The sequence below is a fragment of the Gymnodraco acuticeps genome, unplaced genomic scaffold (assembly GCF_902827175.1).
Source record: "Gymnodraco acuticeps unplaced genomic scaffold, fGymAcu1.1, whole genome shotgun sequence".
NCBI lineage: Eukaryota > Metazoa > Chordata > Actinopteri > Perciformes > Bathydraconidae > Gymnodraco > Gymnodraco acuticeps.
The window spans coordinates 94264-112383 of NW_022990889.1; the positions used below are offsets into that span (position 1 = coordinate 94264).

Below are 18120 nucleotides of genomic sequence, written 5' to 3' on the forward strand. Positions count from 1 at the left end.
GCTTGTGGTTTATTATCTTCATAATTTTCATAATTTAGGCTATTAGATGAATACAGAAGAAATAAAAGTGTTTTCACCGAAAGAAAATGACTAATGACAGGTTTTTAACTCTAATTTAATGGATCCCTGGGACAAAATAGTTCAGTGGTGTGCGCGTGTTTGAGGGTGCGCGAGCCCCTCTATCAAAGCCCCGCCCTGCGCGCGAGGAGTCCCCCTTATCCACTTCAAATGAAGACAGAGGAGGAGGAGCCCTTGCCTGACGTCACTCCATCCCTCCCACCCAGTTTACATTTACATTTTCTATGGGTCCTCCTGCCTGAGTGAATGTGTGTGTGTGTGCTACAGCTACTGAGCAGTTTACAAAATCAGAGTCTCGCGGACACACCTCGAGCTTAAGGAGTGACCCCGAGACGCACTGATGCGGCCTGGACCACTTTGTCATCTTTAAATATTAAACAACTCGAGTTGGAGAAGTCGCGTCGGGGTCGACTTTGAGGTAGGTGTGTACGTGTGTGTCTGGAGCTCGTGTGTCTGTTTTTTTTTTTAAGGTTGTTTCACGAGCGCACTAACAAAAGCAGCACGTTTGAACTGGTCTGTCTGCTCCACTCGGCAGAAGCTGCAGGTTTAGGGTTTAAAAAAACTGGAAAGTAACGAAGAACAGAAAGTACCGACGAGAGAGGGAATGAGATTGCAAAATGCAAACTCTTGTTTCATTGTCTCCTTTTGTTGAGGCGCATGGATGTAGCAACGGGACAGTGAGGAACAAACACGTTGGGGTTGTTGGACAGCCTGTACAGACCATACCACCTACGTTTACTTTGGAGCCGCACATTGACACTATTAATGGCACTTTGATACTTTGTACTTTTGAGGGAAGAATAGTTGAAGAAAAACAATCACTGTTCATTATTTCTGGTGTGTCTTAGTTGTTCAAATTAGATGTTATGGGTGCTTATGTGACTTAGCAGTACAATATATGTACACAGTTGTTCTAAAATATAGCATTACTCTTGGTTAAAGCCATGGCAAGATTGCTTATATACCATAAAATCACATGAATGCCTCAGAGGGTTTTACAATGTGAACAACACAAGACTTGCTTTGTTTTGTTGCTCTTAATTGTCACAATAGTCTATAGATACTAATGTGCTCTTGAAAATAAGCCCACTTGTGAAACAAACTACTAGCATCACAAGAGATCGTCTATATATATGGATGACCTGTATATGATTCCATCCTGTGTGAGTAAGAGTGTGTGTGTAATAGCACAGCAATGACTGCTGCCTTCTGTTTAAAGCACATGGCTTCAGAGCTGACACACTGGCCTGTGCTGTCAGCAGTCATAGACCAACTGTCATGTGAATAGGTGGTGTTTGAATGGGTCATTTGTTTAGATGTGGCATGTCTCAAGCTTATGTCCTTTTATTTTTGAGTGCCTTTATAGTTTGTTTAAAAGCTTTAGAGTTGCTGTCAAACTTTTACAATATGTTAAACAAACAGGGCTGAGTCCAATTCGAGTGTGTTTGCTGGGTGGACGCAGAATAGCAGCCTGGCAAATATGTCTGAGCAACTCCTCGATGTGAAGTAGTTTAACTCTCTTCAGATGTGTGCCAGTGAGAGGAGAAGTGACACAAGTAGATGGTATGATTGAGTATGCCATGCTGTCTAGGTGCAGAACTTTCAAGCGTGTGGGTGTGTATGTGCAGGGAGGGGAAAGTTGCTTGCACATGTGTTAGTCATTTAGAGGCAAGTTTGCTAAACGATTTACATCTGTTTCCTGATCTTTGAACCCCCTCCTTTCCTCTTCTCTCTCCTGTTTCTCTCACTCTGTTGCCTCTTGCTGTCTTCTTTCTGTTTCCTGTTGTTGTGTGGTGTGTGTGTGTGTGTGTGTGTGTGTGGTGTGTGTGTGTGTGTGTGGGTGTGTGTGTGTGTGTGTGTGTGTGTGTGTGTGTGTGTGTGTGTGTGTGTGTGTGTGTGTGTGTGTGTGGTGTGTTGTGTGTGTGTGTGTGTGGTGTGTGTGTGTGGTGTGTGTGTGTGTGTTGTGTGTGTGTGTGTGTGTTGTGTGTGTGTGTGTGTGTGTTGTGTGTGTGTGGTGTGTGTGTGTGTGTGTGTGTGTGTGTGTGTTGTGTAGTGTGTTGTGTGTGTGTGTGTGTGTGTGTGTGTGTGTGTGTGTGTGTGTGTGTGTGTGTGTGTGTGTGTGTGTGTGTGTGTGTGTGTGTGTGGTGTGTGTGTGTGTGGTGTGTGTGTGTGGTGTGTGTGTGTGTGTGTGTGTGGTGTGTGAAAACGCTCACTCCTCCATTATTATACTCAAAGGAATTTAAACATATGAATGAAATGTCTACGTTTCCATTCTATAATAGCACGTGTCCATTAGTGGTTCTGGTTTCTTTCTCGGAAGTATCATTATAGAATCTGAGTCCATGTCGAGGACTCAACCTGACCTCAAGAAAAGCAAGGTATTTGGGTCAGGAAAGGGTGTGTGTGTGTGTGTCCAGGAGGGATAACTTGTAACCACATGTGTGTTGACAGTATTATCTCCCACAGTACTGCTGGTCTGTCTGTGGGCACGCAATCTTCCTTCCTCAGCAAAACACACTGATCCTTTAGGTCCACACTGCATAAGACCGTGTTTCTGTGTGTCTGTGTTTCATGATCATGCTCTGTTAGACATGTTGCTCACTAGTGGTGAAAGACTGCCCTGTAGCAAATGTTTTTAAGTCCGTTCCCCTGTAATGAGCCATGTAAACATAGAGTAAGGTTTCAGAGGGTCTCTGTACTAAAAGTGGAGTCCTCATGGTTTGAACAAACACGTCCCTACTCTGTCCAGTTCCAGGGATTCTCTGTGCTGTGTTTTGTTCCATTTTCCATGATTTAAAAAATGTACGGCTAACGTTTTATTTTTTTATTTTACAAATCCATCTGGGTAATAATACTTGTTTTGATACTAATGCCAAAACAATACTGTTGAGCAGCGCCTAGCGACTCCATAGCTCGCTCTGTCTGTTGTTTAATCCGGTAGCTCCACAAAGACACATTTCAATGTGTGTATTCATTGGGAATTTGCACTTGTTTAAATATCTTCCTTATTATTATTATTATTATTATTATTATTATGACCTAACTTATACAGTAGTGCTCAGTGCTGTCAAGACAGCGATACAAGTCGAGCCAGGATTTTTACAAAATAAAGCTGTGAACAATCTAAAAAGTGACCTAAATAAGATCTTGTAAAAATAGGGCTGGGCGATATGTTCTCCATACTGTCTCCTGAGATAGGTCATATCTCCATCAATGATATCATATATTCCATCATACAGCATGATCTCGGCAAGTCAATAATATAACAACATATTTTTAAAAGAATGACATGGTAAACGCCTATTTTTATAAACTAAATTGATAAAGTAAATTGAATACTTGAATGTAAATATTTTCTTATTTCAAGAAACTTGAATGCAAAATGAATAGAAAAGTTTCAAGTTATAGAGGAAATACAAATAAATAAAGGCTTAGCTTTCATCGCAATAGAAACAATAAAGGAACAAATATACAATAAACATTTGGTATTGTTACCGTTACTAACATCATCGTTTTTAAAAATAAAATATTAACCCTTGTGTTGCTATTTCACATAGCAAGTGTCTTATACTTAAGTGTTTCTTAAGGCGGTCATCTACTCACTTAACTGTGTACAAAACAACATGTGTAGAGTCTCGGTGGCACCAATCACCTCTGCTCAACATTTCATATGGAATCTGTGGTTAGCCACTCTGACTACACATTTCCTGAGTGAAGACCTGAATATCTGAAAGTGCATTTGATGTTTACTATGGCATTGGGCAAATTCATACTTGATGCTATTAACACATTTTAGTCAGCCCTATACGAGAATGGCCTTTTGTATTATCTGCCTTTTGGGGGGCATTTAATAATAAACATTATCAAGTGAATTCATTGAAATCTCTGCTTTTTGTTGAACTGTTGTGAACAGCGCTGTTTTGTAAGTTTTTAAAAGACACCATATGCGTTACACCCCTTTCTGTTGCAGGCAGTATGACATATTATGATGCAATGAGAACCCAAGTGAAGCAATAATATCAGGACCAAATATCTGTTTACTCTGCGGTTTTGTTGCCATGGTTTTAGATTATGATGTCACGATTTGGGTATTGAATGACCTGATAGAGCGTGTGTTCAGGTGTCAGATCAAATTCATGCACGACATGCACTGGCTTGACTTTAATTTGAGCAGGCACGGGACTTGATTGATTGAACTGGTTTTGAGACAAGATATACCAAAGACTAAAGACACTCCTTCTGAGAATCATCTCCTCAAAGAATCCCATTGATTTCCTTGCTGTTATGCGGGAGCTTCAATCACAATAAAGCACCATTACTGTGCTGAGCACTTTGCGTAGTCTTGTAGAATGGATAGCACAAACACACAGACTCTAAATGCCTTCTCCTCGCAGCTTGTTAGGTTGAAGTGTAGAGAAATTGGGAGTCTGAGCAGCATGAATTGAATCAAGCTCTTTGTAAGTTGGTATCAAGATATATGATCCTGTCTTAAAACAAACGGGAACATGCGCCCAGAAGAGAACAGAGCTACTTCTTTCGGTTACAGCCTGAAGCCAACATGACTTCTAGAATGTATATACAGCTTTGGAAAGTTGCAGGAGACAATGAAACCACAAGATTGCCTACTATCCCAACTAAAAATATGCATGTACATATATTCTGAGCCATTAAAGCACAGGGTCAGAGAGAACAAAGCCTGCTTTTGGACACCTGGTTCCCTCATTAAACGTGTGTGTGCGTGCACGATCAGCTCACACCCCCATGTGCCTGTCTGTCTGGATAACTGTAGATTGTCTGGTTGCCCAAGGTAACAGTTGTTATTGGGGTTTTCTCTACTAGCATGTAAACAAAGGAGAAGCTCCCCAATCCTCCCCGGTATGCCCCCTAGCCAATGAGAATTGAGCTCCCAGCTGGGCTCAGCCAGTAGACGGGGAGGAGGGGTGTGACTCTGCTCCATGAGGGAAAGCAGCAGTAAAGCACAAAGCTTTGAATCTGGAAGTGGAACAGACAGCAGAGCCATAACAAAGACTCCTCCTTTATGACTGAACGGCTTCACACTGCTGAGCCGGACCAAACGGCTGTGGCTTCTTAACTATAGCCTTTACACCACTAAAGATGGATATTGGAACTACATTCAAAAGGGTTGATCATGTGTGTGAGGAATGTACAGTACAAGGGCACATGTTTACATCTCAGCGATTAGGAGTCACATGATACATGTTCTTATCTTATAAGGATGTGTCTATGTAAAAAGTGCATCTGTTTCTGTCCACCTGTTTTTATCAAGCCTATACATATACATACAGGACCTTGTGTTAGTGTCAGCTGTGTGAGAGCATAGACCAGCCTTTTGTATGTGACTGACAGGTGTGACCCCGAACTGTACCCCCTAAGCAGTTATACAGGACATGTGTTCAGAATCTGGTGGTTGTAAAAGGCTTTGATTTGAACCTTTTTAAAGAAAAGTGCACATGTCCAGTGTATGCGTATAGGTCTGTATGTGCCCCTGTGCTGTTGTGTCCAAAGCAATAATCACTTTGCAGCTTCATCACATTCCCACAGCATGACTAAAAGTGGTGTCTGTGCCTTTTCAATCCTACCCATTCATCCTGTAATCTGCCTCAGCCCAGGGCTCAACGTGTGGCAACAGGACGGTGTATGAGCCTCTTCATGAAATAACTTCATTTATGCAAAACACTAACTGTCATGTTTTAATTTCAAATGAGAGGAACACAGATTGGCACGGTCCGTTAGGACTTATCTGAGTAACATTAACATTAAAACAGATGTCAGGTACTCTTCATCCAAAAACATTTCGGGGTATATCAATGTATAGATCTGGATACTTGCTCGTATTCAATCAACTGTTAAAATATATGGAAAGAGGCGAACTTGTGTCAGAAGCAGACAAGACCAAATAAAACCGTGGTGGTCATCCCGCTGATGCAACACACAAAGAGGAACACACACATATTTGAAGCCACAAGAGTGAAGTATTTCAACAACAACACCGTGATTCTGATCAAAAGTCAAACAAATGAACAGGAGAACTTACTAGTGCAGAACATGAGAAGTAGAGTTGTAGAAGTTCCTCTATTTCAGCCTATTATCCAAAAAGGATAATGTCAGGTGTTCAACAAAGACCTTCGCCAAACAAAGGATTCAAACCTCCATTGCACCGCCTTAACATCATGAGAAAATACAGCTCAAGCAAATAAATAACAACATGTTAACTGTCAGTAAATATTTATGAGAAGGCTTCTTTCCATTTGTTCTTAGAGAAAAATATAACCTGGTAACATCATTTTCAAAAAGAATTTCCGTAACTTAAAATATTGAGTCTATAATAGCGCCAACACAAATCTATCTGTAATATCATTTGATATTGTTGTCAGGTGTTTATCCGTCAAGGTCTAATTTTTACTGCAAGTGAATACCAAAACGTCTTTTACAGGAAACATTAGTTAGCTAGAGAGAGGAAAAGTAAGGAGAGAGACGCAGTATCAGAAATGTTTTTGTGTAAATATTACTCCTGGCTGTTAGGCTTGGTAATAAGTTTGGGTATTAACTTTTCATCATGACGGTACAGCGGCCTAGTACTCCCTTAATGACATCAGAGTTTGAAACATATAGCACTGTGTAGCTAATGCTCTCACTCCTCCCTCTCATGATGCGCTGTGTGTTATATTATCCTGTCGCTGTGGGTGTGTCTGAATGGATGTGCGTCTGGGTTTTATGAACCCTAAAACCCTGATTGTAAATTCCCATACCCTACGTCTCCCTAGTGACATCATGATATTGTGGGATTGGGGCGTTTGCTTTTGGAGGTCAGTACATGATGAGGCCCCAGAGTTCCCTATAGCTCCTCTTCCCCCCCCCCCCCCCCCACTCCAAGGCAGGAAATACAAAACAGATCTCAAAACTCCCAAGCCTACTTTGAGGAACTATTTCCCCTACAGTTCTCCCTCAAATCCCTCATGATTTGCCCAAAGCTGTGAATGTTAGAAGTAGTTGTAGTCTAATACTCGAATTAAGATCACACTACATCTCCATTTGCTGCATAACCTGTCATCTTCTGTCGGCTTGAAGCTACTGTGATTTTGAGGAATTTGCTCGCACTATTGACCGAATATCAAGAGTTGAACTTTGCACTTGGACTGTTCTTTTTATGTTTGAGACCAGAACCTGTTCGAGCTCCTGACTGGTTTGTGGTGTTCCTGTTTTGTTTCAATGATTGGTTCCTTCTTTCTTTTGCATGCACTGGCCGGTCAGTTTTCCCGGGAACTGTGAATATTTGCTTACACCTGCTACAATAGACTGATCACAAATGATGTGGGTTGTTTTTATTTATAGTTGTGACAGACATTGAATGTATTTGTAGGTAGGAATGAAGAAAAGTGTATGTTTCTATTGTTTGTGTGCTCTGGAAGTACGTGCACATGTACGTCACTGCGCTCACGTGGCTGCCATCCGTGATTTATCCGTCACTGGGAGGCTTGTAAATGGCCACGTTCAAGGGGCCTGTCCGGGAAATGAGCTCATCGTCACTACTAGGCCCCCCAACTCTCTGCTTCTCCTTCACTTTCTCTGTCACTTTCTCTCTCACCCCCCCCCCCCCCCCCCCCCCCCCTGCCTTTCCTCCCCCATCCCCTTACAGCTGTCAGTTAAAAGACCATCTATTTGTGTGTTTTAATTAGGGCCTCTCCTATTTATGGCTGAATGGCCGCTTCATTAACAGAAAGACTCAGAGACCCACACTCAGATCCATCCAGCTTGCAACACACTGTGAGGGGGGGGGAAAGGGTGTGTGTAAGACGGAGAGAAAAACAGGGTGTGGGGGTTGCTTTAGGGGTATTGATGACGCAATTTCCCCTGAGGGGAGGACCTCCCATCTGTGAGTGGAATAGACAGGATCTGGCCAAAAAGATACAGAGAGTGAACAAGAAAAGCTATGTGGGACACGAGGGGGAGAAAGAACAAGAGAGCTGATGCTATATCCAAAATAAATGGACGATTTGTCTTCAATACTTCATTAATTTATACTGAGTCTGGATCAAAGCCAGCAGATCTTGTTTTGTTTTTTATTATGTATGCATCTGTGATTGGAATATAAGCAGTGTATACCTTTTGAGTTTCTTTTGGGGTGTCAGCTCTCAAGAAATGCACTTAATTTAAAGGCCAAAATTGTGGGTGAGCCTAGATTAGTATTCATTTCCTTGTAATTGATCTTTAAGCTTCCTGTCAACCAATATGAACCACGTCAAGTCACTTTTTTACGTTGGTGTCAATGATCAGCTTATATAAAACCAGTTGTTGAAATGCTGATCAATCCTTTTTCATAAGCCAGACCCCTTAGCACAGGATACTGTGGAAAACAAATCCTGGCTGCTCCTGGTGGAGTGGGTGTGGTCAGCCATGTGGTCTCAGCCAATGAGGGCTAACGGCCCAGCCCCACTCTGTGCAGAGCTCCGATGCATCCTGCAGGAGGACGAGGGGGTCAGATGGAGAAGCAGGACACCAGCTGCTCTCCTCGCCTTCGAGGCTGCAGCAGGAGGAAGGCCACTGCTGAATAATGACAGATAAACCATGGTGTTATTCAGTTGTTAAACCAGTCTGCCCATCTAGGCACTGATTCCCAACATATAGTTATCAACCTCTCTATTCTTCACATGTCAGGAACAATCCACTGTTGTGATGTGTTCCTTTCTCCTTTTCACTGTATTAGTGTATGTCTGTTTCCTAGCAAAAGACAAAAGTGCTTCTAATGGCCAATTTAGGTTCTCCAACCCGATCCCCCATCATTAGTGTTTCTGCCCATCTGTGCTCTGGGTTAGAAGAGGGAGAATGCTTTTCATGCATAGATATCCGGCTCTTTAACAGTGCTCCTCTATGTTCCGAGGCTTGTCTTGTCTGTCCTGAGCATGTAACATAACAAGGGTTTATCAGAGCGTTTCCATGAACACCGATATGATGACGCTGAGAGGAACTTAATCACTAATGTTGTGCGCTGGAAAACAGAAACCGTGAGCTGAAAGACGCTAAAAAGCTCAATCGAGCTTAGGTAAACTGCAGAATTCGGTGATACACCTTTCACATTTCACATGATCATTTTAATCATGTTATTAAATAACATATATTATAGCAGCTACAGTATAAGAGCTATTTAATGGGTGTGTGTCTGTTGATGAAAGTCTCTTCAGTGTTGGCTGGAGCAAAGCTTCAAGTGTCAGCAGCTCCTTCCTGTCCCTGAATGCTGTGTCACTAAATGCAGTCAGAGTGATGGCAGGTCTCCATGGCGACTTGGAGAAGATGACAGTTGAGGGGGAAATTGAGAAATGAGTCTGTATTATGAATGCACGTCTTTGTGGTGTCATATAGCAGAGCAGGCCGCGGTGATGCAATCACTTAGCACACGGCTATCAGCTCTAATGCAACCTGCCACTGTGAGTTACACTTTCAGACACTGCCACTACTGCACACATGTAGATCAAACACTTTCATCCAATGACCTTTTTTTTAAATCTCAAAAAATAAACGGCAAAATATACTTTTATTCAGAAGCAAAGGCCTGTGTGTGAGTATGAGTGATATTTTATTCAAAACATATGTGTATACTTCCAGCCTCTACATTTAACTGTATTGGTATTTTCTTTTATGATTGATTGGATATCTCATGCACATTTCACAGTGCATGAGACTACAGTCACACACATGTCATGAGGATGACTGGCCAAGAGGGAAGTAAGCAGAGGAGAGCTGCCTTCAACTCTCTCCTACTATCCTAGACTCTCCTCTGACCCACTTTTTTCTCCTTCTGTTTCCATTGTTTTTACCACTTTCCTCTCATTTGACCCCTTAGAGCTTGTACGTTTTGAATCCTCTGGATGCTGCGCAGTTTCCCTTAGATATCTGGATTCAGGTCTCCTTTAAAGGCTAATTGTCTCCGTGTGTGTCTGGGCTGTCGTGGTGTTTTTCCAAAACCAATAAACAAACAGTTTTAATGGGATTCCTGTAACAGCAGGAAGGGTTGTCCCTAAATCTGTGTACTATAATCCACACACTGGCATGTTTGGACGGTTGTAGTATACATTTGTATGTACTAGCAGTTATCAAAAAGTGCAATTCACTCTATGTGTTGAAGTGGCTCTCGTTGTGTCCCAAAGCGGATGGATAAGCAACATACACTATTAGGAAAACGGGAAGGGACATTGATTACAACATGCAGAACTAGCAATGATAAAGCAGAGTTTAAGGGGCTACAGGGCTCCAATTTGAGGTTGCAGGTTCCTTTTGAACTCCCTATGTCACTTCCCCTCTCCCTGGGGCACAGAGGAAGTAGGAGCAGATGTGTTAAGCTAACGGACGCTTTGACAACACTGCCAGTCTGTAAGTTCCTCGACCCCCTACCAGCGGCATTAACACAAACCGCCTTTGATGTACACAGCACGTGAATGCTCACACGCAGCCCCTGATTACAGACACTGTCCTGCCCACCTCTGCCATCGCACACGCTAAAACACTGTCGCCATGCTCCTGCTGTGTCACTAAATGCACCTGGTATGGCATTTAACAACATTACCGACAGTGATACTGCATGAAGATAGACTTGTTAAATTAGCTGGTAAACCTTTATTTTTTATAAACAGATTTGTGAATTATTTTCATTTCCAAACTTGACTCGTTAAGGGGATAAATTCACGATATTGATGTTTATCTTTGAATAGTTCAGGCCACATCAGTTAGTAAACAGAATTTCTAATAGGTTACTCACCTCAGATAAGAAGGGATTACCCATCACTACTACTGTAGTAGTATTTTCTTTTGTCAACATATTCCACTACATCCACCAAGCATGTTTGTTATGTGGTATGTCTCCTTCTTTGTTCCACAGACCATGTTTATCTTGGCTCCTTTGTTATGTAACTGGTTTTGTCTCTGGAATGCATGAATATCGGCCTCTAGTGGTATCTTCAAACCATTACAGCCATCCTCTGCGTTTGTTTTGATTCTGAGGACACACTCCCCCACCTTTGTGTCCAGCACGTGCAGGAAAATGCATCTTTGGTAACCCCGATGAATGTGATTGGCCCACTCATGTTCCAAAACATCACTCCATGTTTTCAGTGTCTGATAGGAGAGACTCGCTCACAGGCACTTGAGAACACGATGTTTATAAATCTGAGTCATTGCTCAGACTGTGGGAAAAGAAATGCATGTGACTTCATTATCTAATCTGGGCTCATTCTTTTCCCAACACGTTCCTATAAAGGAGTAGGATAGTCAAAAGTGAGCATATTCATTATATCAGTGAAATACATTAATAGAAAATGATATTATAATATGTTATCGGCTTAGAGGTGTACGTATGTGTGTGGGTGGGAGGGAGATGGTGGGGGGAAAGACCGTTTGAGCGCAGCTATAAAACAGACTTGGAACTCCAACCAGCTCAGTAACAGACAGCGGCAGGAGGAAGCATCTCTGCTGAGTGAGGCTCCGCAACAGGACAGAGAGTCCTATTAGCTTCTTCTGGAAAATACTGCGCTGACCATAATAGCAGGGATGACGACCATGTTCAGATATTCCGTCTTTTTGCAGGGTGAGTCCAGCCAGAAATGAATTCCATGCCTTTTTAGATAAAAGTGCTACGCTGTTTTAGCTGCTTAACTATGTTTTTAAACATTGTTTTAGTTCAGTATTTTGTTCTTAAATCAGTTGGTAGATCAAAACTTTTATTTGGAGGTGTGTTCATTTAAAATACCCTGATGATTTATTATTCTAAGTGAAGCCTGGGGGAAGCATTAAGCGGCCATAACTGCTATTCCTGTTGTTATTGTATGTGAATTACATTATGGCTTTTGTCAAAATCAGGTGGATTATGACATAATAGATCAATTATAGATTTCCACATACGAGTTGATTTACATTCTATAACTTAAAGAAATACTGTGTACGCATTATCTGATAAAATACTAAATAGTTTTTAACATACTATTTCAATCACTTAGATTTTTGAGGTCATGTTATTGTATTGTTATTATTGATCCTTTTGTTTACTAACAGCAACCCCTGCAATACTTACATAACAATGTGCCTGAAAGATATTGACTGTACTTTTGTGATTAAGTTCTTCATTATATTGTGTATGGCTTCTGCCAGGGGGATACAATGTTCCTCTTCCCTCAGTGAACAATTATGTAATTCCAGCTTTGAATCCTTTTTTATCACTCTAGAGACGACATCAATTTCTGAGCTCATGCCAGAGGATCAGGCAGATGCTCACATCACTGTTTGAAAGGAGAAAAAATAGATCCCTTTTAGAAACAAAAATGCTTTGAAGATTTCGGTTTTCGCTGCATTGTTACATCCCAAAATGTTAGTGGTTAAATTAAAGTCTTTATGAATTGTTTCTGTCCCTTCAGATCCGTGTGACCCTGGTTTATCGCTGTCACCGGGGAGGAGTGTCATGGCGGAGCCCGACTACCTGGAGGGAGACTGTGATGAGCTCATCAAACCCAAGAAGCTGATCAACCCGGTGAAGAACTCTCGTAACCACCAGGACCTGCACCGAGAGCTGCTCATGAACCAGAAGAGGTCCGAAAGACACACTCTCTCCCTTGGTTTCTTCTTTATTTGATTTGGTTCATCCATGTGGTCATCCCCAGGTTACTCTTACTTTACATTCAGCAACCCAACATGTGATCATGTTTTATCGCACATCAACAAATCAGTTTCATTTTATTTTCCAAGCCTATGAATGGAGATAATGGTTTATTCATTTATTGGATTGTAAAACTGTGTTTATGTCCAGCACCTTCCGGATCATCATCATTTCCTTGTTTATTTTTGGCAACAAGACATTTGCTTACCTACCATCCAGTAGGTTAAATTGTGGAACTAAAACAAGATTCAAGGCTGTATTGTCATGCGCACAGTAGCTACAGTGTTGATATGGCAATGAAAAACTTAGGTCACAGGCTCCTCCAACAATGCAACATGAATATATATATATATATAGGCCATAGAACAAATATAACACAGTCCAGATCTGGGCTAATTTACTGATGGAGGAGTTAAAACAGTTAGCATGCTACTTTCTTGTAATTGGTCTGATAGTATCCATGCAGACTGTATTGATGCGTCTGCAGTGTGTCACTGTAGTTGACTTCATTGGCCCAACCTCCAGCAGCAGTATAATGTAAAGCACAGGATATCAAACTTTCATAGCGAGCTATTATATATAACCCCAAGTGCATTAGTGTATCAAAAACGGGTTATGCAAAGGTCACAGATGTACTGCACGGGATGAATGTGGTCGAGCTGCAGATTCCGGATCATACAACACAGGTTTTAATGCTGTGTGTGTGTGTGTGTGTGTGTGTGTGTGTGTGTGTGTGTGTGTGTGTGTGTGTGTGTGTGTGTGTGTGTGTGTGTGTGTGTGTGTGTGTGTGTGTGTGTGTGTGTGTGTGTGTGTGTGTGTGTGTGTGTGTGTGTGTGTGTGTGTGTTGTGTTGTGTGTGTGTGTGTGTGTGTGTGGTGTGTGTGTGTGTGTGTGTGTGTGTGTGTGTGTGTGTGTGTGTGTGTGTGTGTGTGTGTGTGTGTGTGTGTGGTGTGTGTGTGTGTGTGTTGTGTGTGGTGTGTGTGTGTGTGTGTATATATCAGTGAAAACATACTGCGGCCTGAGCTCACCCTTTTGACACTAAATGTTTGCATTTTCTCTCACCACAGTGGCAGCAGCCTTGTGCCTGAGCTATAAAGCTATGTAAACACACATGCTGTTGACAGCTGTTGCATCACATGAGCGATGCTCAGTCCTCAACAGATCAAATAGTGAGGTGCTTTTGTAATGATGGAGGCAGGGCATTAATTAATGATGGAAAACGGGCAGGGTGGGAAGGATTAAGAAGGGCCATGCAAGGAATGTAATAAAATAATATTAGAAAGAGGCTGCTGGATGTTGTTTCTATTGGTCTAGACGGAGAATGTCCCAGAGTGAGATAAATCTATGGGGCTTTTTGGGGGGATATGCTTGTTATGACGGGGCTTTCAGTCGTGTACTGGAAGTAGAGAAAGCTTGCCTGCGGAGTGGATTAGTCACGCTGGCGAGAGTGCTGAGGGTGGGGTGGGTGGATGCATGGATTGGCTGCATGAACAGAGGAAAATACGTTATGTAATGAAGATTGCAAAGCAGTCTCCAGCTGAGAGCCTTTCTCTGCCTTTGCTACCTAGCTGTGGTAACTCTTCCTACACACAATCGTATATATAAACAGGAGAGTTTCAGAACTTCATCCACCCAAACTGGTGACTCATTGGAGCAGATGAAGGTAATGGATGCGTAGGATTTAGAACATACATTCTTCGCAGTTTGCTCCATGAAGGGGGTCATGGATGTGGGGGTTAGTTATGATGTAAATGATGCCAACATAAAAAGGAGAGTGGAGTGAGCATCTTTACAGCCTGTCTTATTGCTTTCAGTGACCTTGACCCTCCTCCCTTCCTGTGCGTGGTGTTTGCAAACAGCCCGACCTGACCTTGTCTTTGACCCTCTGCTCTGATTCAGCCCGTTAAGTGCCGTCACAAGACCCTCACCGTCAGGAAAAGCAGGGCATTTAACTAGTGCCCTCTTGTAAATGAACTCCCACTCGGAACACCGGGGGCTCGGTTATGCAACCTTCAGGATTTAATAAAACATTTAATTAAGACATTGTTGTTGCTGAGCAGCAGTCAGCTACGCACACTGTTTTTTTTCTTTCAACAACAGAGGCAGCCTGTGCAGAGTCAGGCTTTCATCGCTAAAGGAAATATTATGAGGAGAGTAAAGTCATCTGAATAATATGTTTTTTAAATTAAATGAACACCTGAATCAAGGGCATGGATAATATATTTTTGAAAAATGTATAGCCTCTGTCCTTTTACTGCATTTTTGTTCCTGTTTGGCTTCTGCCTTATAGCTTACTCCAACGCATCTCTGTTCCCTCTGTTTAGCCCCCCTCTTCTCTCTGGTCATTTGGTGGAGTTTATGTTGCATAACATTTGACATTTTTCTCTTTATTGCAAGTCACGCTCAGACTTTACAAGAAGGCCAATTTTGCAGTGTTGTTGCTCAAACCCATGCAGCTGTGTAAGATTGTAATCACAGTTATGTATCACCCAAAGACAGCTACCTTGTGAGGAATATTTGAGATAGAAAGACATGTTTTTTGTATGTTTGGAAGAGAAGAAAAAGAGCAACGGTTAATATTTAAATAGTCTTTTCAAAAGTCAGTTGCAATGTTGGCCACCACCACCTACATAGACTGGTAAATATGGAACAATCTGTGATTGGGCTCCAAATCAAAACTTCCTGAAACACGAATGACATGATTAATACAGAAAATCTAATTCAGATCTGCATGTCAAATTAGGATGAGGTCACGGACATCATCTGTTACGCTTGGATGTGAATGCTAATCTCCCTCTGAGTGGGGCTGTGTAGTGACATCATAAAGCTTTGCCTTAGTAACATCCTGTCTCTCTGATTCTGCACAGGGGTCTGGCTGCTCAAAACAAACCTGAGCTCCAGAAAGTTCTGGAGAAGAGAAAGAGGGAACAAGTTCTCAAGGCTCAGAAAGAGGAGCAGGAAGCCCACAAGAAGAGGAGCGACCTGGAGATAGAGCTCATGAAAAGACAACAGAAACTAGAGCAGGTGAATAATCAAAACATAAACATTTAGCATTTACATGGATGAAGATACTTACCGTATCTAATCACAAGAGAAGATGCATTTATGTATAGATATTGCTATTAACAGATTATAACGTCTATAATTAGTTTAATCAGAATGTCTTTGTTCTTGCAGCTGGAGCTGGAGCAACAGAAAAATGAAGATGAACAGGAGAACACCCCGGAGTTTGTGAAGATGAAGAGCAACCTGCGCAGGACCAAGCAGGAGACCGACGGGGAGGAACGGACCACCTAAAAACCAGCAGGGGTGTCTGGGTCTGGCTGATTGTGCGCGTGTTTGTGGGCACGGAGACGTCAGGAGAGTGTGTGTACAAAAAAGAGAGAGAGTGTGGTCCAGGTGCACGCTGATGACCTGGCCATGGTCCGAGATGAACTTCCTGGCTTACCCCACCTAGCAGATCCTTCCCGCAGTGAGGAGAGAGACTTTACTGACTAAAGACCCCCCTCTGCCTGCCTGCCATGGACCGCCAGTACTCACCTCTGCTCCTCGCACCCATCCGGCAGCACACAGCACCCCCTGCAGGAGGGACCTTACACAGACATGTTACATGTAAAACGCCTTTCAGCAAGGGCTTCCAATGAGCTCTGATGGAGAAAACAACCAAACACACACACACACACACAGGAGTTTTCATCCCCTCTGTTTTCACTCCTTACTCCACAGAAAGCTGTTGATCTCTTTACTGTTATCAATGTTGTTTTTTTGTTCTCACCTTCAGAATCAAATAAGGAAAAGTGGACACTGGATGGACTCTTGAAGCTGTGTAATGTAAAAGCCAAACATTTGTGCTTTTCTTATTTATGTTTGTAGCTTTTAGCCCAGGTATAGGGGTGGACACTTTTTGTAGTTGTTCTGTATTTTTAGTTTGTTTAACAGCATAGTTTATGAAGCCAGAACGGGACAAAGGGAGTGCACAGTTGTGAGAAACGCTCATCATGTTTGCTTTTATTTTTATTATTTTTCAATTCCAAACATGCCATTTCCTCAGCTAATGCAATTGTGAGCAATAGTAGAACTCCCAGGCATGAGTGACCTTTTCTTTATATACTCTGTTGTTTTGTATGAAAAAAGTGTTACTTAATAAATAATTTAAGTTTTTGTTAGGGTGGTCAATATGAATGAGCCTTTAGCTTCCTGTCCGATCAGTCTTTGTGTGCTTTTATGAACAAATGAAGTGTACTCATCTAGACCATGCCACAAAATATTTAATTGATTTGTAGGAAATCTACTCGGCTCCTGAAACAACTCTGATAAGTGTTTTGGAACTTTATCACTGCAGTATTTTGTCCATAACAATTGAGCCATAGATTTGTAAAGATAATTGAAATCAGTGAATCTGAATAAAAGTGGCTGTTTAATTACAATGCCCTAAATGGCATACGTAGTGGTTATTTAAATATTTCACACAATGATATCATGGGTCTACAATTCTGGTGTGTAGGTCTCGAAGAGATGATAGCTATTATTCTAATGGGAAGAATCAGATTTATAATGACATAACCCTGTGTTCTCCAGAATTCTCTTTTTAATAAACATAATTTTAACACGTTCCACTTATTTTCTTTATTTTGTGTGCCGCTGAAGTCTGTGGATTGTGATTTTTTTTTTTTTTTATTGAAAGTGATCTTTAAACACAGAGAAGCAGTACGACCGTAAATAACATGAGCTAAACTTATTATTCTGAAATGTACTTAGAAGAGAAACGGGGTAAGGTTAAATAGACAGGCAAAGTAGTGTGACAAAGCTGATGAGAGGGGTCAGGAAATATATTTATTAGATAAGTGTTCCTTTCTTTAAATGATTGTAGTAAATCAAGGATTTTAAAATAACATTATAAGTATGAAATTGCTGGATGATGTATTGATATATAGCATTGTGTTAATGTTGCAGCTGGTAAGGTTTTAGATGTCAATTGGGTAGCATGTGAATTATGTCCCGGTAATCAATATACTATAGTATTTTCTTAAGATTGGATCATATATAGTATATATATATGATCCCAATCTTAAGAAAATACTATCCAGGTAGAAAATAATCAACTCAAAATGAGTTATAAATAATTTACTAATCTCAACTAAAATACATGTTTTTTTTTCAATTGGATTAAAAAAGATCATTATTTTTATTTTAGTTAATTAAGTTGAAAGGTGAGAAAAAAAAGTGTAGGCCTGTTGGTTTTCAGTTTTCAAAAAAGAGGCAGGATTAGAGTAAAAACAATAATTTCATCATGGGAATAAAATAGGACACAGTCATCCAAACAGCATGCACACAGGTAAATACTTGCAGTAGTGGACGAGGCAGAATTAAATGAAAATGAAAATG

General features: G+C 41.4%; 1 protein-coding gene across 3 annotated transcripts; it reads left to right on the forward strand.

Moving 5' to 3' along the window:
- The first annotated feature begins 294 nt into the window (after positions 1-294).
- fam107b (family with sequence similarity 107 member B) lies at positions 295-17349 on the forward strand. 3 transcript variants are annotated; one of them, XM_034233657.1, is made up of 4 exons: positions 295-500; positions 12498-12669; positions 15603-15759; positions 15913-17349. In XM_034233657.1, the coding sequence occupies exons 2-4, from the start codon at positions 12542-12544 to the stop codon at positions 16030-16032; spliced, it is 405 nt and encodes a 134-aa protein (XP_034089548.1). In that variant the 5' UTR covers positions 295-500; positions 12498-12541; the 3' UTR covers positions 16033-17349. The 3 variants fall into 3 exon arrangements, with proteins under 3 accessions (XP_034089548.1, XP_034089547.1, XP_034089546.1); XM_034233656.1 differs by having other exon boundaries at positions 296-496; XM_034233655.1 differs by lacking the exon at positions 295-500 and adding an exon at positions 11498-11674.
- Positions 17350-18120: the final 771 nt, after the last annotated feature.

Excerpts from the sequence above, each read along its gene's own strand:
- fam107b (XM_034233655.1), top strand. The coding sequence starts at position 11,638 with ATGACGACCATGTTCAGATATTCCGTCTTTTTGCAGG. Across the intron at positions 11,675-12,497 it reads ATATTCCGTCTTTTTGCAGG|ATCCGTGTGACCCTGGTTTA; the intron begins GTGAGTCCAGCC and ends CTGTCCCTTCAG. Across the intron at positions 15,760-15,912 it reads GACAACAGAAACTAGAGCAG|CTGGAGCTGGAGCAACAGAA; the intron begins GTGAATAATCAA and ends TTGTTCTTGCAG.